This window comes from Emiliania huxleyi (assembly GCF_000372725.1).
Source record: "Emiliania huxleyi CCMP1516 chromosome Unknown EMIHUscaffold_168, whole genome shotgun sequence".
NCBI classification, from domain to species: Eukaryota; Haptophyta; order Isochrysidales; family Noelaerhabdaceae; genus Emiliania; species Emiliania huxleyi.
In genome coordinates this window covers 120,658-146,826 of record NW_005200902.1, presented here as the reverse complement: position 1 = coordinate 146,826, position 26,169 = coordinate 120,658, and the positions used below count along the sequence as shown (strand labels likewise).

The window sequence follows — 26,169 nt, the reverse complement described above, 5'->3', positions numbered from 1 at the left end:
TGCAGGTTGACGACCAGCGCAGACGAGGCGTGCGGAGGCACGGCGGACAGCGCCTCCGTGGGCAGGGCGAGCGCGCCTGCAGGACGGCTCCAGGAGAGGTCTGGGAGAGGTCTACTGGGCAGCGCCTGTGTGGGCAGGGCGAGCGTACCGCAGAGAAAGGCACGCTCCACGCCGTACGTGTTCTTGAGCAGTGCAAAGTCCCTGCGCCGTGGGGGTGAGAGGTCGTCGGCCGCACGAGGCGACACGAGAGGGCAGGTCCGGGCCACACCCTAGAGCGCGGGGCGACGAGGCGACATGTACATGTCGGTGTCTGTGCAGGCGCCGCACCGGGACAGTTCCGTAGACGGCGCACGAGCGCTCGCCGTCTCGATCGGCTTCAGTATCGAGCGCTCGCACAGCGCGTTGTACTCGAGGAAGATTGCGGCAAAGTTGGCGACGCTCTCGCTCGCCACCGCCTGCAGCCGCGCGTTGGCGTCTGCAGCCTTGGCGCCGCTTGCATCCGCATCTAAAAAGATGCGCTCGAGCGCCGCCTTCACCCTCTCCAGCATGCCGTCGCACGTCGCGCGTGCTCCCGCGACCGCGTCCACCTGCGCCGGTCCCGGCCTGCACGAGTCGACCCGCTTCCGCGCTTTGTGAAGTGTATCAACGAAGGTCGGATTGCGGCCAGCGGAGCCGACAACCATGCAGGTGGCACCACGCTCGATCTGCAGCCAGTGCGTGTACTCGATATCAGACATGCTGTCAGTGGAGAAGTGCAGTAGGAATCCTGTGTGCCCGGCGATTGGCTGCGACACCGCCCCGTTTGTGGCGTCTAATCAGAGCAGGAAGGAGCAACCAAAACCGTGTGTAGTTCGGGCCCACCTCCGCCACGCTGTCCAGCACGTGGGCGGCGCTCGCTCGCCATCTCGACCGCGTCGTTCGTCCTCCGGCGGAAGCTCCGCGTCGCCCGCGGCCGCTTCCCGAGCGCGCTCGTCGCGCATCCGCTCGTGGTGGGCCTGCCGACGCGCCACGCCGGCGCCCTGTGCCTCGCCGCCGCGTCCGGCGACGGCATCGATTAGCATCGATTTTGATCGTGTTGTCGATTTTGTCCGTCCGAGCGTGACTCGCAACTCCACGACCTCCACGACCTCCACGACCAAAACAAACGGCTCTCGGCCACAAAGTTGAGCTCTCACACACACACACACACACACACACACACACACACACACACACACACACACACACACACACACACACACACACACACACACACACACACACACACACACACACACACACACACACACACACACACACACACACACACACACACACACACACACACACACACACACAAGTTGAACCGTCTCTCTTTGTACCCATACACACAATCAATGCGGTGCCCCCGCCAGTCGCTTCTTGGCTGGCGATGCGTGCCCGGCCACTGCAGTTCAGGCAGCTTAGTCGCTGCAGATCGCCAGGCGCACCCGAAAGATGTGAGGGGCTGCGCGTCATTCTGCGGGCACAAGGCGAGCTTCGCAGTGCGCCACCCACGCGGCTGCTTCTGCTGGTCAAAGGCGTGTGAGGCGCTGAGCACAGATGAATGGTGGTCAACCAACCTAAATCGCGCGCGCTCACGTTCACGTCTACCACCACCGCCGGTGCCAGTCTCGCCGACGAACGTGGCATGTGTGTCCCAACGTCAATGGAGTGTGGCTGAAGAAGATGCACGTGCTCCAAGGTGAAGAACAGCCAGGCTCGGACTGGACACCAACACGGTATGGGTGGACGCTGGACAGATGATGACGACACGCACGAGCGACACACAGAGTAGGTAGGTAGTAAGGTGAAGAACAGCCAGGCTCGGACTGGACACCAACGCGGTATGGGTGGACGCTAGACAGATGATGACGACACGCACGAGCGACACACAGACACAAACAAGCTCACAAGACACACAGCCAGCTGGCTGCCACACACCCTGAGTCGGCGTACACATAACTCAGGGCCACATCCTCCCTGTCGCCCCCCCCAGCACTCCACGGTGCCAAGGGCACAAACAAGGGCACAACTCAAACAACAGACAACAGGAAGTGATATGTGAGGCTAGAGCAGCATGCTCCACCTCTAGCAATCTCACCGGCCTGCGAGGCACGGACGAGACAAACAGGCTCACAATTCCTACCCCACCCCGCACGAGTTCCGAACCCTGTTGCGAACAACAATAAACACATGCTTTTCGGCGTGCTCGCGTCCTCGGGTCTCGCGCTAGTGCAAACGACCCAGGTGGTTGCCGTGCAAGTTACCGGCGCGGCATCAACGGTGCGAGTTGCCGGCGTGGCACCGAGCGGGCTCTTTCCCTCACCGCTCCTCGCCTCGACGGCGGCAGAGCGGGAGGTGCAGGAGCAGTACACGGCGGAGGACAGGGAGGCTGCCAGGCTGAAGGGCGCCGCCTTTCTTGCTCTCGGCATCGCCCCTTCTTTGTACGCGCAGAGCAAGCTGGGTAAATCCAAGGACGGTTCGAAGTGACGAGCGTCCGACCAAACGCGTTGAAGGTCTGCGTCCGACCAAACCTCAAAGCGCAAGGTCTGCGTGCCGCATCCGCAGAGTCCGCCGCATGACGCATGAACTGTATATGCGGGTCAGCACGGGTCGGCACGGTTTATTACCCGGCACTGGCCCGGCACTAACCCGCCATGCATGACCGCCCGGGCGTCGTGCCGTGCAGAGGGACGCTTGTGGCTTGTTCCAAGTGCAACTCCATTTCTCCTGCCTCCTGGCTCTAGATCTAGCAGTACTTGAGTCTTCCCCCTCTCTGCAAACTTGATACTATACACCCCAATACTCTAAACAAATGAAGCGTGCGTTGTGGTAGGCCTGTATGTCGTATATGTGTAAACCCTCCACACGCACGAAGTCTCTACTCCATTCTCTTAGCGAGAGAGCCCCCATCTTCCACACTTCGTCTTCCTCACCTACAGCTACACCTCCCTCTGGTCTACGGCTTTTAGGAGTTGAGATCGCCGAACAACCGCCATTTTACTGGTGGTCCGTCCCAGTCAGCGCGCCTCTGCAGACTCGCCTCGTGGCTCTGCTAGCTGCGCGGCAGCCGTGCGCGTATGTGTGAAAAAAGACTGCGGGACACGGCTTTAAATACTCTCCAGGGAGCCGTGAGGTGCTCTGAGAGAAGAGAGCCGACCCCGCGGTCAGTCCACAATCCCGTACCACGGGTCGCTCGGGCGTCGTCTCGCGCGCGGTCGCGGGTCAGTCGGGCTTGGCGTGCGGTCGGCGAAACTCCATCGCTGAGTCGGCCAGCGCCCCGGGTCGGATGGAGAGCACGTCGGCGACGTAATTCATGCGGAGCCGCCACGGCCACGCCGTGCCCTGCTTGGGCAGCTCGTCGATGGACCGCTGGATGTAGCCGGCCCCAAAGTCGAGCAGGGCGTGCCGCTCCATCGCCGGGTCGGCTCGCGGCACCTCGTGTCGGGGGAGCCAGCTGGCTAAAATGAAGGCCTGTGTGGGGCGGGTGCGCTCTGGCGGGGCGGGGCGGGGCTGTCTCTTTGCGTGTGCCGGCTGTGCTGCAGCGCCTGGCCCGAGCTGGACCGAGCAGAGGGCTGTCTCTTCACTCGCTACGGACTCGAGCCGCTGTGCTGCACCTGGACTGTATACCCGCCCGCGTCCATGTAGTTGAGGATGCGGCAGACGTACTCGGAGACCAAGTCGGCCTGGCGAGGGCTGGAGGTGTGAAGAGGCGCCGCTCACGCCGCAGCGGCAGACGCGCTGGAGACCAGGTCTTGCCTTGAGCGTCCAGGAGGAGTTTGTGTAGCCGACGGTGAACGCGCTGTTCGGCACTCCGCTCAGCATCATGCCCTTGTACGCCATCCGCTCGGAGAAGGCGACGGGCTCGCCGTCGACGACGAGCTCCGCGCCTGTTGTGACAGCAGTCGCGCCTCAGCGGTCGTCTGTCTTCACAGCCTCCGCAGTCTTGACGGCCCAAGCAGCCGCGCCGCCCATCACTTGGAGCGTGAAGCCGGTCGCAGTGACGATGAGGTCCGCCTTCAGCTCCTCGCCTGAGGAGAGGAGCACCCCGCCGGCGGTGAAGCGCTGGATCGTGTCGGTGACGACGGAGGCGCGGCCGGAGCTCAGGGCGGCGAAGAGGTCGCCTGGGGGTGGGTGGGTGGGTGGGTGGGTGGGTGGGTGGGTGTGGGGGGGGGGGGTTCGGAGAGGGGCGGCCACGTGTTCGGGGAGGGGCCACGGCTGAGGGCCCGCGTGGTGTTCGTACCGTCCGGGACGGCGCACAGCCGCTGGTCCCACGGGTCGTACTTTGGCTTGAAGTGCACGTCGACGGCGAACCCGTCGGGCAGCTGCTCCTGCGCCCAGGCACGCAGCCAGCCGCGCACCGTCTGGGGGTACGTCTGCGACAGCCAGTAGAAGAGGATCGCCTTGCCGACGTTCTTCCACCGCGTGAGCAAGTACGCGAGCCTGAACAGAGACAGGGCCGCCGTCAAAAGAAAGCTGCCCGCAGCGCTGCCAGCGCGTGAGGAAGACGGCGAGCCAAGCGGGGAGCCAGCGGCGCAGGAAGAGGGCGACGGCGTCTCGCCCCGGCTCGGAGACGACGTAGGTCGGCGAGCGCTGCAGCATGACGACGTGCGCTGCGGAGGCGGCCATCGCCGGCACGAGGGTGACCTATACGATAATGTACCCCCCAATTAATAATTCATCACCGAGCTGGGCCATCGCCGGCACGAGCGTGACCGCGGTCGCCCCGCTGCCGATGACAACCACCCTCTTCCCCGCGTAGTCGAGGTCCTCCGGCCAGTGCTGCGGGTGGACCACCTGAGGCCGCGTCCCGGGCATGGTCACTGCTCAGGTGGCCGCGCCATGCTCCCGATTGGCCGTGTGCGCGCGGCAGAGGAGGGCTAGGGAGGAGGCTACTGCGCAGCACCCGCCCTCCAAAGTCGCCGAGTTGGGGGAAGGGTGGCGTGAAGCCCTGGTCGTACTTGTAGTACCCGCTGCAGTTGAAGAGGAACTTGGCCGTCAACTTGACCTGGCCGCCGACCGGGGACGGCCCCTCCCGTGCCGCCCACACCGTCCACCGCTCCTCGGCGCTGCACCACTCTGCGCGCACCATGCGGTGGCCGAAGCGGATCTTCTGGTCGATGCCAGCCTCCGTGGCAGTCTCGCGGATGTAACTTAGGATCGAAGGGCCGTCGGCCATGGTGACATCGTCCGTCCACGGCCGGAAGCGGTACCCGAAGGTGTACATGTCGGAGTCAGATCGGACGCCGGGGTACCGAAACAGGTCCCAGGTCCCGCCGATGGCGTGCCGCGCCTCGAGCAGAAGAAAGGACTTTGCTGGGCATCGCTCCTGAAGATGGTGAGCGGCTCCAATTCCAGAGAGGCCGGCACCGACGATTAGGACATCGACATGATCGGAGGACGAGTCGGGCGCCATCGCTTATTCACACAAAAGCACAGCGCAGGATCCGGATCGCACGCACGGATATTGCGAAATGGACAGACAGGCAGAGAGGTGACAGTGAGACAGGTGACGTAGAGTGACGGTGAGAAGCAGGGAGGCTGCTTGCGACTGTCCTCCGAGCGAGTTCTTTACCATTTTCCTCCCTACGACTGTGCTGTGAACAGAGCACCAACCAACAGCTCTCAGGACCCCCCGGTGCTGGGGTGCTGCCAGCAACCAACCAACTCACCGGCGAGCGGAGCGAGCCGAAGAGCTGGGGCCAAATTCGCGCTGTGAACGTCGTACGTCATAGCTCACTGTACACTGAGGAGGGAGGGAGGGAGAGAGAGATTTTTGAAAACGGTTGGAGTGCGGAAGTTCCGCGCGGCTGAAGTACCACGCCTGCCCGCCGGGACCGCGATCCGCGTGCAGAAAGCCCCATCGCCAACGGCAACGCGCAACGCCGCAGCAGCATCGAGTGGCACCATAGGTCGTCCGGCTTTGCCGACGGGCGACGTGGACGGGACACAGAGACGGGCGAACCGCGTACCCGAACAAGCATGATCCAGAGAACGGGGCATTGTACTACATAGTGCGGGACCTGGGCAGCAACCAACAACCTGTGGATGGCGCGATGGGCGAGACGATCGAGGGGTCCCGTACCACGCGGAATCGACCCTATCCTACCAGTGCTCCTGAGCCCTGGTCTGACAGCCTGACAGCAACCCCCGGACAGCGCCTGACAGTGCCCGACAGCCTGACAGCGCTGACAGCACTTTCTCTGACAGTCTGACAGCACGTGTCTGACAGCCTGACAGCAGAGTCTGGCAGGCGAGGGGTTCCGTCGCTGTCAGGCCCTAACGTGACAGCCTGACAGCTGCCTGACAGCCCGACAGCACACAGTGGCCTGACAGCAGCGCTGACAGCCTGACAGCCCGACAGCAGCACAGACCGTACACAGACCCCGTAGAGCCTCTTTCTTGTGCCCCATTGAGGGTATAACAAAGTTACATGCAAAGACATGTGAGTGTGGTCCATGTCCATGTAGTCATGGGATGGTCATGGGTCTCTCTCTCAACCCTCCCGCCCGCCACCTCTGCGGACCCCTCTCTAGCACCGGCGGCTGTGCTACTACAAATGAAGCTACCAGCTAGCCTTCTGGGGCCCTACAGTCATATGCCTACGGCGTCTGGGTGGGGGTGGCCGCCGCCGTCTGTGCCGCCGCCGCCGCCGCCGCCTGCGCCGCCATCTGCGCTCCCCAGGCGGCCGCCCCTGCCGGCGTGATCACGCCATAGGAGGGGGGCAGCTCCAGCGCAGAGTACCTGCGCCAGCTCTCCATGAGTCAGCGCAGCAACGGGGTCTTCATCAACGACCCCAAGGGCCTCTTTACCCTCCGGTGGTATCGTGAGGTGAAGGGTGACGGGACCCCCCCAGACGGCCCGCGCTACCAGAACAGAGCGTGCAAGTACTACAAGCTGACGAGCGACAACGATGGGGAGGCCTTCCGCTGGACCAGCAACTACCAGATCATCAGCAAGGTGTACCTGAAGAAGCACTCCGCCACCCTGCCTCTCTGCTATGCTCTCATGACCTCCCAAGAGGATTTTTGACCGCGCAAGACTAAAGTTTGCTCGCACTCTTCCTCGTTTTACTAGGCTCTTGGGGGCACAGGTGCGGAGGTGGGGAAGTAGGGTCCGCGGGCACGTCGAGGGCGAATCACGCCACGCGGCGGTGGCGGCTCGGGCAACATACACACGTCCTCGAAATAGGAGAGCGCCGGAAGACCGAGGCAAAACTCCGCGCGCCCGAGACGACCTGCGCGGCGGGGACGGCTCTCTCGACTCCGCGTGCACGAGTGAGTGGGGGCCTCGGAAGCGGCGAGATAGATGCGGCGCCGAGAGAGGGAGACATGTGCCGCTCTCGCGCCTGAGCGCCGAGCGCAGGCGTCGAGAGCCGGTGGCGGCGCCGTCGAGCGTCGCGAACGGTCCACCGCTCGCGCACGCGTGCAGCCGGTCCAGGGCGGCTAGGCAGAAAGAAGAATGGCGCGAAATTTGAGGCCGTACGCGCCGAGCGCGAGCCTTGTTCCAGAGCGGCTGGCTGTCGCACGAGCCGTGTCGCACGGCCCCCCCCCCGGCTGCGGACACCATCTTGACACCGCGAGCATGGTTTCTTTTTTGAGAGATTTGTTACTTGTCGTTTTCTTCTCACACCGCACCGCGCCGCGCGCACACGCCCACCGCCCCGCCTAGGCCGGAAAGACATGGAACAGCCGGAGGAAAGGAGCTAGCTAATAATCCCAACCAGGCCGTCAGTCTTATGGCGGAAGGGAATTTTGACCACAAAAGAAATCGCAGTCCGCACCTGGTTTTGCCCAGACCGACCAAGGTGCTGCTCTGCCTCATGTGGTTCCCGCTGCCCACCGAGCACTGGCAAACGCCGCCGGCTCCGCCGATGGGGCTGCCACTCGCACCGCTCGCGCCACTGAGCGTAGCGGATCCGTCTGTCGACCTCTGCCTCGGCAGCCCGTGGCTGTCTGACTCGAGTGACGGAGACTGGGACGGCCTCTTCTACAAGATCGGCGTGATCTGGCCGCTGCGCTCGGCCGCGGCGGCACTCGACTATGGGACTGGCTTCGACGAGCTGCACTTGGAGTGCGGCGGCGGCCCGGCCAGCACCTCAATCGACGTCCACATCCCCATCGTGGAGGAGAGCTCACTAGACCGGCCAGACCACGCCTTTCCACTCCTCACGTGTCCAGCAACGCCTCCAGACCACGCCTTTCCACTCCTCACGTGTCCAGCAACGCCTCTCGCACATGCCTCCTCGGACACCCGTCTGCGCTCGCCACGCCTCCGCTTCGGCCTCGCCCTCTCCGTCTGCTCACCCGCCTCCCGTCCCTGTCTCTGCAGCCGCTCGGCCTGCGCTCCATGATGCACATCGACCTTCGCAACGACGACAACTACTTTGGCGTGCCGCTGCCCGACGGAAACGACTTCCACGTCCACTCGCAGTGGGAGGCGGACGAGGAGGGATGGCGCGCCTCGAGCAGCACGCCCACCCCACGCAGCACTCCCCACACTCCACGCAGCCACGCAGCCCGCCGACAGATCGCACAGCCCACGAGCTACAGCAGCAGCAGCAGCAGCAGCAGTAGCAGCAGCAGCAGCAGCAGCGGTGGCGGCGGCGGCAGCAGCAGCAGCAGCAGCAGCCAGCAGCAGCCAGCAGCAGCCAGCAGCAGCCAGCAGCCAGCAGCCAGCAGCAAGCAGCCAGCAGCCAGCAGCAGCAGCAGCCAGCAGCCAACAGCAGCAGCCAACAGCCAGCATAAGCAGCAGCAGCCAGCAGCACCTCTCCTGGCCACACCTCCTCCCACCTCCTCCCTCTCACACAGCCTGGCCCCGCCGCCTCCTCCTCCCAGAGCCCCCGCCGCCGCCGCCTCCTCCTCCCCCTCCAGGTGGGCCTCGCGCGGGCGTTCGTCGGTGCTCAACGCGCGCTTCGTGGCGCGCGGCGCAAACTGCTCCGTCTACTCGTACCTCCAGCACCCGCTCGCCGCACCGGCACCGGCACCGCCCGCGCGAGGCGAGGCTGAGGCTGCGAGCGAGGCTGAGGCTGCGAGCGACGCGGGAGAGGGCGGCGGCGCCGCCGCGCCGCCCTCCATCACCTTTGACGTCGCGATCGACTGCGAGGGCGTCGCGGCGCATCGCCGCTACTTGCCCCTGGGCGCGGGCCTCCGCGGTGCGAACGCCACCGCGGCCGTGCGGACGCGAGGGCAGCAGACGGCGTCCAACGCCGCTGCCGCCGCCGCGTTTGCGTTGGCCTTCGTCGTGGGCTGCCTCGCGGCGAGGCGCGCGAGTCGAGGCGGCGGCGCCGTCGCCGCGCGCGGCCTCGGGAGGGGGAGTGCGCCGGAGAGTGCGCCGCTCGCGCGGGACAGAGGGGCGCGCGCCATCGCACCGCAGCGCACGGCGTGTCTGTGAGGGGGCGGGGTGTGTGTGAGGGGGCGGGGGCGGGGCCGGGGGGGGGGGGGGTCTGCTCCCGCCCTCTCTCCATGCGGTGGAGCAAAGGCGAAAGCGCGCTTGCGTGGAACGAGAAGCGGCGGGTGAAGCGGCGGCGGCGCCCAGCGAGAGAGCGCTGGGATGCGGAGAGCGGCCCTCCAGCCTCCGGCGCGCAGCGGCGGCGGCCCTAGGAGCTAGGACGATGAATCCCCTCCGAGACGGACGAACTCGCCGACGCAGCTCCGGATAGATAGATCTTGAGTCGAAGAACAGTCAGGCTCGGACGGCGTTGCCGGTCTGCCCTTCACATGAAATAAAAAGAATTTTTGAGCCCTCACTTGAACTGAACGCCATGGACTTCGAGGTCGCGGCCCAGCGGCCCAGTATCTGTGGCCCGTTCCCAGTCCCAACTCCTGACCCGCCCCCGCCCCCCGCCCACGCGTGCAGGACGAAGGCGACTGCATCTTCATCAAGCGGAGCGCTCGCCAGCGCTCCGCCGGCGGCGGCGCACTCGCGCAGATTGTGCCCGGCGACGACGACATCACGCTCAACCTCTCCACGCTGAGCGCGCGGCCGCCGGCAAAGCCGCAATCCGAGCTGAAGCTCTCCGCCGGAGACGCGAACAGCAAGGTGTACAAGCTGCCGGCTATCCCGACCCGCCCCGCCAGGCCCGAGAGCTTGCCGCCGCCGCAGCCCGAGCAAGCCGAGGTGTCGACCACCGTGGCGTCCCTTCGCGCCTCGATGGCCGGCCGGATCCCCATGGGCCCGCCGCAGGCCGTACCGGCACCGAAGCCCTCCTCCGAAGCGGACGCGTCGGCCTCTGAGGCGGAGCCTGCTGTCGCCGTCGCGGCATCCTCATCCGGCGCGCCTCCGCCGCTGGCCCGGAGCGACACTGTCCCGCTGCCCCGCGCTGTCGGGCCGGCCGCGGTGCCGGAGGAGGGCGAGGACGAGGACGAGGACGAGGACGTCGTTGTCAACGTCTCGCGCCTCCGCGCGTCGCTGGCGGGCAAGCTGCCGCTCCCCGGTGCAGTGTCGGCCGCCGCGCCCCCGCTGCCCGGTGCGGCGGAGGAGCCCCCGCTGCCCGGCGCGGCGGAGGTGGAGGCGGCGGAAGCGGAGGTGGCGGTGAACGTCTCTGCGCTGCGCGAGTCGCTCGCCGCAAGGCTCCCGATGGCTCCCCCGCCCCTCCAGCCGCCGCCGCTCCAGCCACCGCCCCCCGGAGGTGCCTCTGCCGCGCCGCCGCTCGCGCCGCCGCTCGCGCCGCCGCTCGCGCCGCCGCCGCTGCCAGGGTCGTCCTCCCTGGGGCTCTTGCCGCCGCCGCCGCTCGGCGGTGCGGTGCCTCCGCCGCCCGCCGCCCCGCCGCCCGCCCCCGCGCCTCCTCCCCCTCCTCCGCCGCCCCCGGCCGGCGGAAAGGGCAAGGGCGGCCTCGGCGCCAAGGGGCCAAAGCTCAAGCCGCTGGTGTGGAGCAAGGTGCAGCGCGAGATGTGGCCGAGATACAGCCGAGATACAGCCGATATACAGCGAAGCTCAAGCCACTGGCGTCCGCTGGTGTGGGGGAGCACGGCGCGCACAGACACTCGGCCACAGATCTCGGCGTGACCTCGCCCACGCCTCGCCCACATCTCGGCCAATCTCCCTTCGCCCAGGTGCCAAAGAACCGGATCGGAGGGACGGTGTGGGACGCGGTGCGCGCGGAGCCGCTGCCACTCGACGCCGACCAGCTCGCCGCGCAGGTGGGGCCTGCCTCTCCTCGGCTGACACCTCGGGCGCACCTCGGGCGCACCTCGGGCGCACCTCTCGCCGCACCTCTCGCCGCACCTCTCGCCGCACCTCTCGCCGCACCTCTCGCCGCACCTCTCGCCGCACCTCTCGCCCCGCAGGTGGCCGACCTCTTCTCGGTGATGCCGCCCGGCGGGAAGAAGGCGGCCAAGCCCGCCGCCAGCGCCGGGCGCGGCGGCGCGGCCGGCGCGCCGCCCGCAACCGCACGCGGCGAGAGCGCGGTGACGCTGCCGGGGTCTCGAGGCGTGAGTGTGTCTCTGCAGCGTCTCTTCACAGCTGCGGGTGTGGCAGCAGGTCACGCTGCTCGACCCCAAGCGCGCAAACAACCTGGGCATCATCCTGTCGGCGGTCAAGCTCCCGTTCGACGCGATGCGGCGCGCGGTCCTCGCCATGGACACCGCCGCGCTGCCGCTCGACTCGGTGAACGCGCTCCTCAAGTGCGTCCCCTCGGCCGAGGAGCTCGAGCTCGTGGCGAATGCGGGCGTCCCCACCGCCGCGCTCGGCTTCGCGGAGCGCTTCGTCGCCGAGGTTGGCACCGTCCCGCGGCTGCAGAAGCGGCTCGAGTGCCTCGCCTACCTGCTCCGCTTCGAGGGCTCGCTTCGGGCGGCGGCGTGCGACGTCGCTGCCGTCAGCGCGGCTTGCGGCACGCTGTGCAACTCCGCGGACCTGCGGCGGCTGCTCGGCGTTACCCTCTGGCTGGGCAACGCCCTCAACGGAAACTCCTTTCGCGGCTCGGCCGAGGGCTTCCGCACAGACGCCCTCCCGCGGCTGGCGGAGCTGCGCACAAACTCGACGCCGCCGTCGTCGCTGCTGGCCGTGGCGCTGCAGCACTGCGCCGCCGCCAGCGAGGAGGGGTGGGCGGCCCTCGAGCGGCTGGCGCAGCAGCTCGGCAGCGTCAAGGCGGCGGCGCGCCTCTCGATGATGGAGATTCGTTAATGAATGCTAACGAGTCGTTGGCAACGCATCAAGGCGGCGGCGCGCCTCTCGATGTCGGAGGTGGCGGACGAGGCGGGGCGCTTCATCGGCTCCCTCGCCGCCGTCAAGGACGAGCTCTCCTTCCACTCGCGCGCATCTCGCTCCGCGTCTGCGGCCGCCGCCGCCGACGGAGGCGCCGACCGGCTGGTCGAGGTGCTCGAGCCGTTTGTGAACAGCGTCGAGCCGCGCGTCGAGGCGTCCTGCGACGGGCTCAAGGCCTCAGCAGTACAAGCATTCGAGCCGTGATTCATTACTGACAGGCGTTGTGCGACGAGCTCAAGGCGATGCAGGCGGCGCTGGTCGCGACGCACGCCTTCTTCGCCGAGGAGGCCAAGACGAGCATGGAGGCCTTCTTCAGCCGGTGGGCCACTTTTGCGGGCCAGCTCGAGGCGGCGCTGGCGCACGAGACCGAGGGCAAGCACCTCGAGGGCAGCAAGCGGGCGCGCCGCGCCTGAAGACCCGCTGCGCTCCGGCGCTTCGAGCCAGCTGAGCCGCACGACGGGGGGCGCGCCCACGGCCAGGCCTCTGCACCACACGCTCACGCACATCAAGTCACAGATCGATGACGATTGGCGGGAGACCTCTCCTCGCCCTGTCTGCTTTCAAGCGGGATGCGGGCGATGCCTTCCCCCTGCCTTGGCGTTTGGCCATGGCGAAGGAAGGTGTGCACCGTGAGACCGTGTTATACAAGTTACCAATCCGCACGCGCTTACGAATAGACTATATAGCGAGAGAGAGTAGAGAGAGAGAGAGACAGGCTCAGCAGAGACACGATTTTTTCATTTTAACCGGGGTGTGAAGCTCTCAAAAACTCTCGCTCGCAGACCGTCACACCGGGGTTGTCTGAGTAAAGCCGTACTGTCTACTGAGAGCGGCATGAGGCCAGAGCGCGAGCGCGCGGAACCGGAAGAGAGAGGTAGGTAGTACTAGCGCTTGGTCACATCGGCCCCGAGGTCAGATCCATGACAAGACTTGTCTACCGGCTGGAGCCGAGCAGGAGGGCTTGGCGCACAACCCCTGTTCAACTCACCCTCCACACGCACCCCGTAGAAGAGCTCCGTCAGAGCCGTATATTTTTGAGTGAATGAGTCCTCATCGGCCGAGTTCTTTTCGCATCGCTCTTTCTCGTTTCTGGTACACAGCACTGCAGGAACACTGCCCGCGAGATATGAATCTGACACGAGAGTGAGTTCAACTCTCCCGCTCTCTTGCGCTTCACGGCCTTTGCACCGCGAGAGACCCGGATTCCGGTCGAGAGAGTACCGCCGCGGCGTACGTGGCACCAAGCACTTAGGCGCGCCGTCAGCGCGCCCACCTCTCCATCCCACACCTCGCACCTCATTCCACCCGCCTCCTGCCTTCCTTGCGCGACATTAGGTGCCGGAAGTGGCGTCGCCTTCGGCGGGGGCCTGCTGCTGCTGCTGCTGCTGCTGCTGCTGCTGCGCGGAGCTCTCGACGGATGCGATGAACTCCTCCGCCGACATCGGCTCCCCAGACACTTCGCTGATGGCGGACGCGGCGGAGGGCGGCGCGGGCGGCGGCGCGGGCGGCGGCGCGGGCGGCGGCGCGGGCGGCGGCGTGTCCGACTTGACCTTGACTGTGACCTGGACGTTGGCCGCCGCCGAGGGCTCCACGGCGGCGGCGGCGGCGGCGGGCGAGAGCGCGCCCGGCTTGATTGTGACCGCGGCGGACGGGTCGTCGACGATTTCGTCAACGGGCGGCGGCGCAGGGGCGGCGGGGGCCGCGCCGCCGCCGGAGGCGGATCCGCCGCCCTTTGCCCCTGCGCCGAAGAGCTTGTCGATGACGGCGAAGAGCCGCTTCCCCTCGGCGGGCAGCTGCTCCTGCGAACCAATCAGAGACAGCTTACAGCGATCAAGTCATGAACGGGCTTCCCCTCGGCGGGCAGCCGCGCCATCAGCTCCTCCTTCCGCTCGAGCATCTCCTCCACCGGCATGCCCATCGACTGCGAGAGCATCCCGCGCAGAGACTCGAGCTCCTATGGGGAGATATGGGGAGATCTGGGGAGATATGGGGAGATCTGGAGAGACCATCCCGCGCAGAGACTCGAGCTCCTCGGGCGGCACGGCGCCCGACTCGACGAGCGTCTCGAGCATCCCGACGGCCTGCTCCATCAACGATGAACTGATCAGAAGAAGCAGTCATACTCGTTAGCCTCGAGCATCCCCGACGGCCTGCTCCATCTGCGCGCCCGAAGGGGCGTCGCCGTCGTCGCCTCCCATCATCGCCGTCATCACCCGCTGCATCGTCTCCTGCATCAGCCTCTCCGCCTTCTGCTCCCGGATCTTGAGCAGCGGCGCCATCATGGTCACCTAACCAGTCACGCCTCCCTCTCCTTGAATCAATCTGAGTCGGACCTCGAGCAACGGCGCCATCACACGGCCACCGTCTCCAAGTCGACGCCCGCCACGGCCTCCGGCGCGTCGGCCGTCGCGTTCTCCTCCCCCATCCCCATCCCCATCCCCATCCCCATCTGCGACAGCAGCTCGGGCGCGGCGAGAGTGAGCGCCGACGTGTAGATGCGCTCGAGCTTGCGCCGCGGCACCGCCCCCTCGTACAGGACCTCGCCTACAACCTCGGCTCATCTCGGCTCATCTCGGCTCATCTCGGGCGCCGCCCCCTCGCTCGACCCCCCTCGCCGATATCTGCCGCGACGCCCAACTCGGTCGCTACCACCCCTGCGTTGTTGACGAAGCGGCAGAGCCCGAGCGCAGACTCGGCGAAGCGAACCTGAGAGCACCCGAGATCAGGCGAGATTGCCCGAGATGAGCCGAGGTCGGTACAGCCCGAGCGCAGACTCGGCGAACCTCGTCGTCGAGCACCGCCGCCGCGCCCTCGATTCGCTCGAGCAGCATCGCTCTCCCGACCCGCTCCGTGCAGTCCACCACCTGCGGGGCGTGCTCCGGACATGTCGTGGACACGTCCCGGCGCTCACCGCTCCGCGCACACGGCAACACCTCGCCGCGCGTCAGCGAGCCGCCCGCGCCGCCCGCGCCGAGCGTCGCGTTGCGCGCCTCGCCGAGCACCTGCGGAGAGGAGAGAGCTGTGAATTAGAGCTGTGAATGGAGAAGACAAAGTTGTGTGTGTGGTGTCTGTGTGAGTGAGTGGGTGGGTGCGTGTGCGTGTGTGTGTGTGCGTGAGTGTGCGTGTGTGAGTGAGTGCGTGTGCGTGCGTGCGTGCGTGTATGTGTGCGTGCGTGCGTGTGTGCCTTTGTGTGCGTGAGTGAGTGCGTGCGTGAATGCGTGAGTGCGTGAAGTGTGCCCACCACCTGCAGAATCTCGAGCGCGAGCGAGGAGGGGCCGTCGAGGTCGTCGCTCGAGGTGGCGGCGGCGGCGCGCTGCGCCGCCGCAGCAACGTCGACCGGTGCGCGCAACGCCCACGCGATGGTCTTGCACAGCTCCGCCTGGTCGCCGCCGCCGGCGCACAGCTCGTCGACCGTCGGAACCTTGGACGCCGCCGCCTTCTTGAAGAGGTTGCCGATGACGCCCTTGGGCTTGGGGGCGGCCGGCGGCGGCGGCGGCGGAGGGGGAGGAGCGACGGCGAGCGGCGGCGCGGCGGCCGGAGGCGCGCCGAGAGGCGGCGGCGCGAGGGCGTCCACGTCCACGATGGTCTCGGCGGCGGGCGCGCTCGCCTTGCCGAGCCCATCCAGCAGCGCCTGCGTCCGCTTACGCTCGCGCGAGCGCTTGATGCCCCAGACGCCCATCGCGGCGCGACCCACGACGGAGGCGCCCACCACCGTCGCCGCGCCCTTGCCCACCCACACGACGATCCGCGGCGGGCCTTTGCGGCGGGCGGCGGGCGTTGTCTCGGCCTCTGCCGCCTGCTCGAGATCGAGCGCGCCGCGCAGCCTCATGAGCAGGTCCTTGCGGGAGCCGCTGGTGGCATACCCCCGCTGCGCCAGCTCCTCCCTCAGCTCGGCCGGCGACAGGTCGCGGATATCCACCCACTCCTCCGCCACGGCGGTCGCCGGTGCCGCCCACACGTCGCGCTGCAGCGAGATGGAGCGACCGGGCGCGCCCAGCCGGCCAGGGAGCAGCAGTGCGAGCGAAAGCAGCGCCGACTGGCCGGCCACCTTGAGCACGCGCCGGGCACCGGCCGCGAGCCCGTCGTCCGACGCCACCATCCGAGCCGACGCCACCCGCGGAGCTGGCTGCGGCGTGCGGACGGCTGGCCGCCGCAGTGGGCCGGCGTGTTGCCGGCTGGCGTGGCTGGGCGGCGAGAGTGATACCGCACCGAGCAGAAGGCAGGAGAGCAGGAGAAACCTCATCGTCAGCTCACGCGAGCTCGCGCTCCGGCGCAAGTAGAGCCTCGCGTCGAAGGAGACCAGGTTCGTTGTGAAGAGCTGTGGGGGGGCGCGTGCAAGAGCCTGGTAGGTGCGGATCGGCAAGAGCGCAATCGATCTTTTTGCCCTCTATCACCTTGGGTTGTAAGAACTTGAAACACACCACGTAGGGGCACAGCAAGCACGGATAGCCGTTGAGGAGAAAGGGCGTAAGGTGTATGCGCAGCCACGGGCACGGCCGTGCCGCGGTGGGCGCGCCACCTCCCGCGAGCGCGGCGGGATCGGAATTGCGGCCGGAGGGAAGGGCGAGCCGCCGCCGCCGCCGCCATATACCATCAGCGACGACGACCGCGGCTCGCCCCAAACGCCAGGCGCTGGATCGGCAGTAGGGCTTGGGCGGCGCAGTGTAGGCCTCGAGCCACACGAGTCGCCGACAACCCCCCCTCATCGACGTGATGGCCGCACCCGCTGCTGGCCGATGCAAGCTGCCGCCTCCACCGCACCAGCGATACTGGCCGCAGCTCGCCGCCACGCGCCGGCTCGGAAGAGGGGCTATCGGCGGCGCAGCAGAGCGGCATGCGTCGTCATTCGAGCAGCACCAGGTCCCCTCTTCGACGTGACGGCCGCTCCCGGAGCCGGCCGGTGCGCGCCCGACCCACGCCCCCTCTCGCACCCCCCCCGATCCCCCTGCGCGGCGCCCCCTCCACTGCGCGCCGGCTCGAGCGCCTATTGCCAAATCGCAACTTTCTGAGCGCAGTGCGTGCGCCCCACACGTCACGCGAGCGCAGGAGAGTTTGCGGCAGAGCAGTACCGTGTACTAGCCGGAGGCATCGCGCCGAAAACCCCGCGCATTCCGCCCCAACAGAGGCTGCAGGAGGCAGATGGCCAATAGCGACCATCGTTACGAAATGTTGCGTGACCGGGAGCTCTGGAGAGCTGTCTTGGGTGGTGAAAACGGAAGTCAGCTACGCTGCAGGGCCCGTTCTTGTCAAAAAAACAACGCAGAAGCATTTGACTAAGCAGCGCTCCAACATCTTCCACACTATATACGTGTGGGTCTTGTCAAGAAGTTGCTGCGCGTGAAAATTTTGAGCGTGACACAAAATTTACGCGCTGCGGCCGCGAGCATGACGCTGCCGTACGACAGCCCGCAGGACTTCGAGGGGTCAAAGCGGTTCGTGTGGGAAGGCGAAGATGTTGGCAACGCTCAGTGGGCGAAACACGCCGCCCCGACGCTCCGCCAGTGCAAGAGCTTGGTCAAGTACACGCGCGAGTGCAACCGCGCCGGCCGCCTCCCCGTCGTCATTGTAGAGAAGGAGGAGCAGCTCTTTCCCGGCGAGAAGGTCGCCTGGTGCACCGACAACTACAGTCTCGGCGCGCTCGAACCGTGGTACGGCGGCCCGGCGCCCGTGTCCACGTGCAAGCTGCTGAAGCAGCAGGACACCGACGCTCGTAGCGGCCGGCAGATCATCGTGGCGTCGCTCAGCACGCTCGAGGACTACAACCTCAAAGCCCAGCGCAGCGAGGTCGTCTACCGGCGGCGGTGTGCGCCCCACGCCTGTGCAGCGGCCCGCCGCTACCGCGGAAACCGACCCTCCTTTGCTCTCGCAGGACGCTGCAGGGCCTGTGCAAGACTACCTGGGACATCTCTGCCATCCCCGCGGACAAGATGTTCAACAGCACGGACCCGCACCCGCGTTGGCGCGAGTTTGCCCGGTGCCCTGCCGACGTGGGCCCCTTTCTCGAGTCCCCGCGCCTGGTGATGATCATGGGGCCCGGGGACGAGGACTACCCCGCCGGCCGCAACCCCTTCATCGAGCTGCCGCAGGACGTGCTCGACATTATCTGCGCCTTCTCCTTCGAGGTCGACGTGTCTCAGTGCTTGCCATTCGAGCGCCTGCTCCTGCACTACTCGCGCTGGGAGCACCGCGCGCCCCTGGGCGCCGTGACGGTCAGCGGCGCCTCTGGCTGCAGCTGAGGCGAGGGTAGCAGGGATCCGAGCAGGGACATGGTAGGGGACACGCCACCCAGGGTCATAGACATGGGCGAAACCCACCCATCCGGGGCGCGGCCATCGTTGGGAGCCAACCCGCCGTCAGCGAGGGCGCCGTCAAACGAGCCATCGACGAGTAGAAGCGAAGCATCCGAAAGCGTGAGCCGAGGGTGCTCAGTGATGGCGCCCGATGGCAGCTCGGGCGCCACCGGCTCGGCGGACCGGTCGAGGCCGAGCCTTGTGGCATAGTCAAAGAGAAGTGAGGAGAGTTCGTCGGCGGTCTTTGACGATGATCTGTCAGGGCAGAAGGTGCGCACAAACTTCTTCTTCCAATCAATGTGGACGTTGCCCTGGTGCGCCAGGAAGACCCGCACAGCGTGAACATCGCCGCACGAGAAGTCGGAGGGGTTGTCACGGGGGGCGCGTAAACGTGGCCTCGGCATCCTCAATGGCTGTGCTCTGCTCCGCCGCTGTATCCACTTACAGATCACGGGATGCGGGAGAGGCGAGCGTCGCCGCGGGATTCGTGCAAGCCGCACGATCGCCCTTTTTAGCCCGCCGTTTACTCATTGGAGATTCCACTTGACTTTCCTGGACGAAATAAGAATCAGTTCCTGACCCCTCTACTTTACACTGTCAAGACCTAAGTCATTCTGCTAATTTCTACCTCATGGTCATGCAAACGCGAGGACATGTACATGTCAAACGCACAGAAAAGTGGTGTGAGATAATCATGGGTAACAGTCGCATGGGCCATGGGTTCCTTCACGCCGGGCGGGCGGAGGTCTATCGCCCAGCCCCCAGCTGGGCTCGGTGGCGCGCCTAAGCTCCGGAGACCGTGGCATCAACGGCCTGCGGCGCCACAAGGCCGGATGGGAGCGGCCCCCGGGTGAGGCCCGCAGCACGGATCGCCTCTGTGATCCGTTCGCGCAGAGTGTTGGCACGCGGCGCCGGCGGGCGTCCCGCGAGCCGATCCGAAGTGCGCTCGAGCGGTACGAAGCGGTCGTCGTTGGGCGGCAGGCGCACATTCCGCTCCACGCAGAGGTTGTGGAGCAGCATGGTTGCCTGGATGACGTCGGTCGCGAAGCACGTCTCCACCCGAGGCGCCGCCAGAGGACGCCCCAGCGCCGCTCCCACATCCCAAAGGCGCACTCGATCGCCTGGCGGGTGGAGGACTGATAGTGGTTGAACACGCCCTTTGCGGAGGTGTACGTGACACTGGGGCCGGTGGGCCATGGGATCAGCAGCTCCTCGCAGTCGACGTAGCCCGCATCCGCCACGAGGAAGTAGCCAAAGACCCGCGCGACGCTCCGCATCACCTCGAAGAAGGAGGTGCTCCGGTACGCTGTCAAGTCTGGGTTGGCGCCGGGGATGCCAATCGCCGCCCAGGAGAAGGTCCGGTCGCTGTCTGCGATCGCCTGCACATTGATGCTCGCCTTGCCATTCTTGTTGATCCACCTGGCGCGGTTCACCTCTCGCCGGCGAGGAGGCTGCTTGATTAGCACCTCGCAAGGGAGGGGGCGGGGGATGAGAACGCGAGGGCGCGAACGCGCGCAGGCGCTAGTACCGATCAGGGCCGTGCGCACATGCACGCCGTCGAGAGCGCCGATGCACATGTCGATGCACCCCTGCGACGCCGCCCCAAAGGCGACCGTTCGCTCGTCAAGCTCATCCCTGCTCTGGCCGGCGAGCGCGGCCTCGAGACTCCGTCGAAGCGAGAAATGGAAGTGTCGGTTGATGGCGCGGATGACTGTCTTGTTGTGCTGGTAGAAGGTGGCCCTGGACTCGTACTTCCCCATGTATGTCTGGTCGATGTAGGAAGCACCACGGAGCCAGCGCAGCGTGAGAGCGAGCTTCTGCTCCGCCGGCACCAGCACCCCGCGGTAGCCGCCGCGAGGGGCGCCGTCGTCCGACAGCGATGGCGCGATGTCGTCTCGGAGGACCGTCAGAAGGTAGTCAAAGGTGTCGATATCGACTCCGAAGCAGCGCCGAAACTCGAAAGGAGTCAGATACTCGAGCTCAGCGGCGTGGTCCCACCGCGGGTTGGTGCGCATTTGCTGCCGCCGTGCTCGAGGCGCGGCTGCTGCTGCAGCCACTCGCTGCTCGGAGGCGCGTCGCGCGTCGCGAGCTTGCCGCCACGCGCGTATGGCACCCAGCAGAGCCGAGTCAACCGCCTCCTCTCCGCTGTCGGCGGCAGTCGGCGGCGCCGAGCCGCCCAGTAGCTCAATCCAGTCGGCGGCACCGTTCCCAGCAGCACACGCCGGCTCGGGCGATGCGAGGAGCACGCCGACCACCGCCAGCAGCGTGCGAGCGGCGAACGAGCGCGGCATGCGGCCACGGCAAGCGGCGCGCGTTGTTTTGCTCTGTCACGCTCAAAATTTTCCCACAGATGCAAGAGCAAAAACCCCGGCCCGCGTTTTCTGCCCGCCGGCTTCGACGTTGGTTTATTTCGCATCGGAGGGCTTCACAAACGTTCCTCTCGTCTCTCGCAGCCGCGATTTAGCTGATAAATTTGGAATCTTTCTTTGACAAGAACGGGCCCAGAGCGGTGTTTCCAGTGATGCACGCCCTGTGAGCGGGGCGGGGTGCGCACTGTGCCTCTGTGTTCGTGCGTCGCCCATCTCTCCTGGAGATGACCGCTCTATTTATTTATTATAGCGGTGTTTCCATCCCTTCCGGGTTCTGTTTTCTTTCTTTCTTTAGAGGTTTCGACACGATATCTTCTATTTCTCTAAAACCGTCGGTTACGGGACGACCGTTTAACCGGACGCACGTACAGCTTCCTGTGTTCCTGTGCCGCCTCCGCGCGCCAACGCCGCTTCGCCCTGCCCGTGTGGTTCCCGATGGGGCGCAACGAGGAGGCCGTCAAGGTGGTGGTCCGCTGCCGGCCGCTCAACTCGACGGAGCGCGCGGATGGGCGCGACACCATCGTCCAGATGGACGCCAAGATGGGGAGCGTCTCGGTGCACGCGCCAGGCAGCTCCGAGCCACCAAAGGCCTTCACCTTCGACATGGTGTTTGACGAGCGGTCGCAGCAGGCGGACCTGTACCAGAAGACCGCAATGCCCATCGTCGACTCCGTCCTCGACGGCTTCAACGGCACCATCTTTGCGTACGGCCAGACTGGCACCGGAAAGACATTCTCGATGGAGGGTGTCAACGAGCCGCCCGAGCTGCGCGGCATCATCCCGCGCGCCTTCACTCAGATCTTCGATCGCATCTCTTCTCGGGCCGGCGATTCGACCGAGTTCCTCGTGCGCGCCTCCTACCTGGAGATTTACAATGAGGAGGCGCGCTCGGCCAAACCCCCCTCCTACCCGAGTCTGCCACCAGCCCCCACCATCACCATCGCCACCGCCGCCGTCGCCGCCGCTGCTGCTGCCCGGCCACCACCCCCGCCCAGCCGCACAGGTGCGCGACCTCCTCGCGCGGAACGCGCTAAACAAGCTCGAGCTCAAGGAGGACCCGGTGCGACCGACTTGCAAGACACTTCCTGCTGTGTCCTCACCCGCCCAGCTCTGTGTCCTCACATACCGCGACTCCAACCTCTGTTTCCGCTCGCATTGCCCCTCTGATGCGTCCACGGCTCGCCCACAGAGCACGGGCGTCTACGTCAAGGACCTGACGTCGTATGTCGTCCGATCGGTCCGCGAGTGCGACAAGCTGCGCCACTTTGGGGCAGAGAACCGGCACGTCGGCGCGACCAAGATGAACGCCGACTCGTCGCGCTCGCACTCGATCTACACCATCACCGTCGAGCAGTGCGAGACTGACGCGCGCGGCGAGGCCCACATCCGGCAAGGCAAGCTCAACCTGGTCGACCTGGCTGGCTCAGAGCGGCAGGCCAAGACGGAGGCGAGCGGCGAGCGGCTCAAGGAAGCAACCAAGATCAACCTGTCGCTCTCGGCGCTCGGCAACTGCATCTCGGCCCTCGTCGACGGCAAGTCGAAGCACGTGCCCTTCCGCGACTCGAAGCTGACGCGGCTGCTGCAGGACTCGCTCGGAGGCAACACAAAGACGGTCATGGTGGCGAACATGGGGCCGGCCGACTGGAACTACGACGAGACGATCTCGACGCTGCGGTACGCCAACCGCGCCAAGAACATCAAGAACAAGCCCAAGATCAACGAGGACCCAAAGGACGCGATGCTGCGAGAGTTCCAGGAGGAAATTGCGCGGCTCAAGGCAGAGCTGGCGGCCGACGGCGGCGGCGCGGCGGGCGGTGGCGGCGGCGCGTCGGGCGGCGCGGCGGGCGGCGCGGCGGGCGGCGCGGCGGGGACGGTGGAGCGAGTGGTGGAGGTGGAGAAGGTGGTGGAGGTGGAGAAGGTGGTGGAGCGCGAGGTGGAGGTGGAGAGGGTGATTGAGGTGGAGAAGGAGGTGGAGGTGGAGGAGATTGTGCGCGTGGAGAGGCCGGTGGGCGTGTGCGCGGAGGAGGTGGAGCGGATGCAGCGGCAGCTGAGCACACAGGCGGAGCGCGAGAAGCAGGCGCTCCTTGATGAGGCGCTCAAGGCGCGCGAGGAGAAGGCGGGGCTCAACCGTGAGCTCGGCGAGGTGCAGCGAGGTGTGCTGAGACATGGCCGAGATGCAACCGAGATGCGGCCGAGATGCGGCCGAGATGCGATGCCGCTGAGGCATGGCGCGGACAGAGAGCAGCGTGATGCATCCGCCAGGAGACCCTCACACAGTTGAGCGTGCCATGGTTGCCTCACGCGATACGGATCTGACATAGGCATCCACCAGGAGAGGGACGCCATCGTTCGCGCGAGGCACCGGCTCAAGGAGCTCGAGGGCAAGCTCATCGTTGGCGGCGAGAACCTGCTCGACAAGTCGGAGAAGCAGGAGAGCCCCTCCCACCCTCCAGCAGTTGTTGAGCTCGTGCGTGCCTCACTGCCGCCCTCCCCATTCCCTCTGCAGGAAATGGAGAACCAGCGCCTCGCCGCCGAGCTCGAGCAGCGGCAGCAGCAGCAACAGGAGCTCCAGCGCGCAGTGGCGGCGGAGGAGGAGATGCGGCTCGGGCTCGAGGAGCAGTACGCCTCGCTCGAGGCAGAGGTCGAGGGCAAGACAAGGAAGCTCAAGCGGCTGTGGACAAAGTACCAGGCGGCGCAGGCGGACATATTGGATGTGCAGAAGGAGTTCCAGCGCGAGAAGGAGGACCTGCTCGACACGATCCGCGAGCTTAGCCGCCAACTCAAGCTGCGCCAGCTGCTGATGTCGGCTAGCATACCGATCGAGCAGCTCTCCAAGATTGAGCGCTGCTCCGAGTGGGACGACGCCAACGAGCAGTGGCGCATCTCACGGCTCCACTTTGCGGGCAACCCGTGCGCGCAGCGCGGTGATCGGCGACCGCCACCCGCGGGGTACGGGGGCGGACCGCTGCGCGCGCGGGCGGCGGCGGCGGGCGGCAAGCCGACACGCCCCTACAGCGCCGTCAAGGCGATGTCGAGCGTCTACTTTTCGTACAGCAATCCGGCGCCCTCGCCGGAGTACGATGGTGAGGTATCATAGATAGACGCGAGGCTGTTGCATTTGTCTCGCCGACTGTGATGGCCGGTGGCGGTTTCTCATGACTCGCACGTGCTATCAACGGAACTTCCGATATGGCAAAGGGGGGCGTGCGAGATCGTGGTACTGTGTCGCGTGCAAAAGTACCCAGAAACACCTTTCCGTTCACACCACCCTTTCCGTTCACACCGCCAGGACACAACCGTTACTGTAGTAAAACGAGATGCGTACGAGCCCCCCAAATGGCTTCCCTGTGGCTTCCCAAAGCGCTAAACCGGGAGATTGGGATGGTTATACACGCGCGCTCGCTCCGATAGCTGAAACCGGGAGATTGTCACTGGGGATGGTTATACACACTTGCACACACCCCACACACGTGTGCGCGCGCCCGCCCGCGCCCGCCCAGCCGGCCTCCGCCGCCCGACGCCGAGACCTCGCCCCACGCCCCACGCCCGCAGGTGCGCAGCTCCGAGATGTGCCTCATCCTATCAGGGCGCTGGCACACGGTGACACAGGCGTGCGAGAAAAACAAACTGAAGACACTGACAACAAACTGAAGACACTGACAACGCACTGTGGCACACACTCTCTCCACTCTCGCGCACGCGCACACGCACGCACGCAGCCGCAGAGCGACACAGCTGACAGCAGCCACAAAGCCAACTCAGGGCGGCTCTTCGTCCTCCTCGAGCAGCAGCTGGAAGGAGCGGAGGAAGGGTGCGCCCAGCGCGAGCGCCTGCTCAACGCCAAAGTGATCCTCCCCCTGCACGTTCGGATCGTCGCGCTCCATCCCCTCGCCGAATCGGCCCGCCTGCTCTGGCAGCATGCCAAGCTGCAGCGCCGCGACCAGTCTCCGCAGCTCCTCCCGCGTCAGCTCCTGCAGCGTCTCTCCGCCGCCGTCGGCTGTCGAGCGCGGTAGCAGAAACTCTCCCAACTCGTCCTCGTCGAGCGCGCCGTCCCCGTCGCCATCATGCCACTCGAAGCGCTGTGCGTCCTCCGCAGCAAGCCCCTCGTCCTCGCCCTCGTCCTCCGCCGTATCCTCGCCTCGCAACCGCTGCCGCCACCCATAAAGCTCCCGCCTCGTCAGTCGCCCGTCCGCGTCCGCGTCGTGCGCGGCGCGGACGCGCTCGCGCAGAAAGGCGCGGAAGGCGTCGGCGCGCCCCGACCACTCTGGGAAGAGCAACGCGTGCAGCTCAGACGGCGCGACCTGCCCGTCCGCGTCGACGTCGGCGAAGGCGAAGAGGTCTGGCCGCTCGACCTGGTCCGCGTGGTGGACGTACAGGCGTCCGGCCTCAAACTCAGGGAGCGAGAGGGTCCCATCGTCGTCCGCGTCGGCGGCGCCCAGCAGCGCGTGGGTCTCGTAGGTGGTGGACGCGCGGACAGACTCGAAGTAGCTGCGCGCCTGCGACTCGAGCGCCGCCTGCAGCTCCGCCACGTCGAGTCGTCCGTCGCGGCTCACGTCAAGCCGCTCGAAGAGCGCGCGCACCGTGGCAGGATCCGCCTCAACCTCATCGATATCGTCCCACGCCAGGTCGGAATCCATCTCGTCCCATGCCAACTCGTCCTCAGCCGATTCGGTGTTAAAATTGGCGTCGGTGGAGTCAACGGTCGCGGCCGAATTGTCGGAACGTCCCGAACAGAGGAGAAGCGCGACCGCGAGCGTGCGCAGTGTCATCAAGCGCCGGGCGCCACGAGTGGCGTCCGGGCAAAAGAATTTTCGGCACACTCGCACGAAACCGGGCAAAGAATTCGACAAGCCGTCTAAGGAGACTAGGCACGGGACGAGAATCGGCGAGGGACTGCGAAGGGAGATAGAAAGAGGCAGACGACCAAGGGTTGGGTGGGCGACGGCTAGCACCACAACACTCCTCTCCTTAAAATCCCTGTGTGGTGGCGGCGTGCCGTCCTCCCATCCCTCCCTTGGGGTGTTTTCTTTCTTTCGTGCGAGAGACTTTTTTCGAAAAATTTTTCTTTCTTTTTAGGCACGGGACGGCGCGTACGCACCACTCCTAACACCCCAGCAAAGAATTTCAAGGGGATCCAGCCCTCGTTGTGCGTATTTGCTTTCTTTCGTTCTTTCTTTCTTTCTTTTGCACTTTGCAAGATTCTTTCTTTTGAAGGGAGTCCACAAAAAGAAACGCTGCTACGTCTCGTTCCCGTTCTACCTGTGTGAGAACGAAGAGCCTCGCGA

At 66.1% G+C, this 26,169-nt stretch overlaps 6 protein-coding genes across 6 annotated transcripts; 4 read left to right on the top strand and 2 right to left on the bottom strand.

Moving 5' to 3' along the window:
- Positions 1-2,214: 2,214 nt before the first annotated feature.
- Positions 2,215-2,768, top strand: EMIHUDRAFT_230949 (hypothetical protein; the record flags this gene model as incomplete). The annotated part of the gene is made up of 3 exons (XM_005784765.1): positions 2,215-2,507; positions 2,590-2,633; positions 2,713-2,768. 3 exons carry the CDS (start codon positions 2,215-2,217, stop codon positions 2,766-2,768), a joined length of 393 nt encoding a protein of 130 aa, XP_005784822.1.
- A 478-nt stretch (positions 2,769-3,246) lies between these two features.
- EMIHUDRAFT_112396 (hypothetical protein) lies at positions 3,247-5,437 on the bottom strand (the record flags this gene model as incomplete). The annotated part of the gene is made up of 7 exons (XM_005784764.1): positions 3,247-3,495; positions 3,639-3,707; positions 3,955-4,145; positions 4,265-4,424; positions 4,477-4,668; positions 4,738-4,818; positions 4,928-5,437. The coding sequence occupies 7 exons, from the start codon at positions 5,435-5,437 to the stop codon at positions 3,247-3,249; spliced, it is 1,452 nt and encodes a 483-aa protein (XP_005784821.1).
- A 2,391-nt stretch (positions 5,438-7,828) lies between these two features.
- Positions 7,829-9,742, top strand: EMIHUDRAFT_441984 (hypothetical protein). Its single transcript, XM_005784763.1, has 3 exons — positions 7,829-8,149; positions 8,353-8,576; positions 8,601-9,742. Exons 1-3 carry the CDS (start codon positions 7,844-7,846, stop codon positions 9,412-9,414), a joined length of 1,344 nt encoding a protein of 447 aa, XP_005784820.1. The 5' UTR covers positions 7,829-7,843; the 3' UTR covers positions 9,415-9,742.
- Positions 9,743-9,779: 37 nt separating this feature from the next.
- EMIHUDRAFT_456102 (hypothetical protein) lies at positions 9,780-12,890 on the top strand. Its single transcript, XM_005784762.1, has 6 exons — positions 9,780-9,796; positions 9,880-10,461; positions 11,076-11,162; positions 11,503-12,108; positions 12,178-12,378; positions 12,444-12,890. Exons 1-6 carry the CDS (start codon positions 9,785-9,787, stop codon positions 12,636-12,638), a joined length of 1,683 nt encoding a protein of 560 aa, XP_005784819.1. The 5' UTR covers positions 9,780-9,784; the 3' UTR covers positions 12,639-12,890.
- Positions 12,891-21,319: 8,429 nt separating this feature from the next.
- On the top strand, positions 21,320-24,535 carry EMIHUDRAFT_230939 (hypothetical protein; the record flags this gene model as incomplete). Its single annotated transcript, XM_005784761.1, has 6 exons — positions 21,320-21,730; positions 22,074-22,633; positions 23,243-23,351; positions 23,499-23,794; positions 23,900-23,967; positions 24,471-24,535. 6 exons carry the CDS (start codon positions 21,320-21,322, stop codon positions 24,533-24,535), a joined length of 1,509 nt encoding a protein of 502 aa, XP_005784818.1.
- A 107-nt stretch (positions 24,536-24,642) lies between these two features.
- Positions 24,643-25,653, bottom strand: EMIHUDRAFT_230938 (hypothetical protein; the record flags this gene model as incomplete). The annotated part of the gene is made up of 1 exon (XM_005784760.1): positions 24,643-25,653. The coding sequence occupies one exon, from the start codon at positions 25,651-25,653 to the stop codon at positions 24,643-24,645; it is 1,011 nt and encodes a 336-aa protein (XP_005784817.1).
- Between the last annotated feature and the right edge of the window lie 516 nt (positions 25,654-26,169).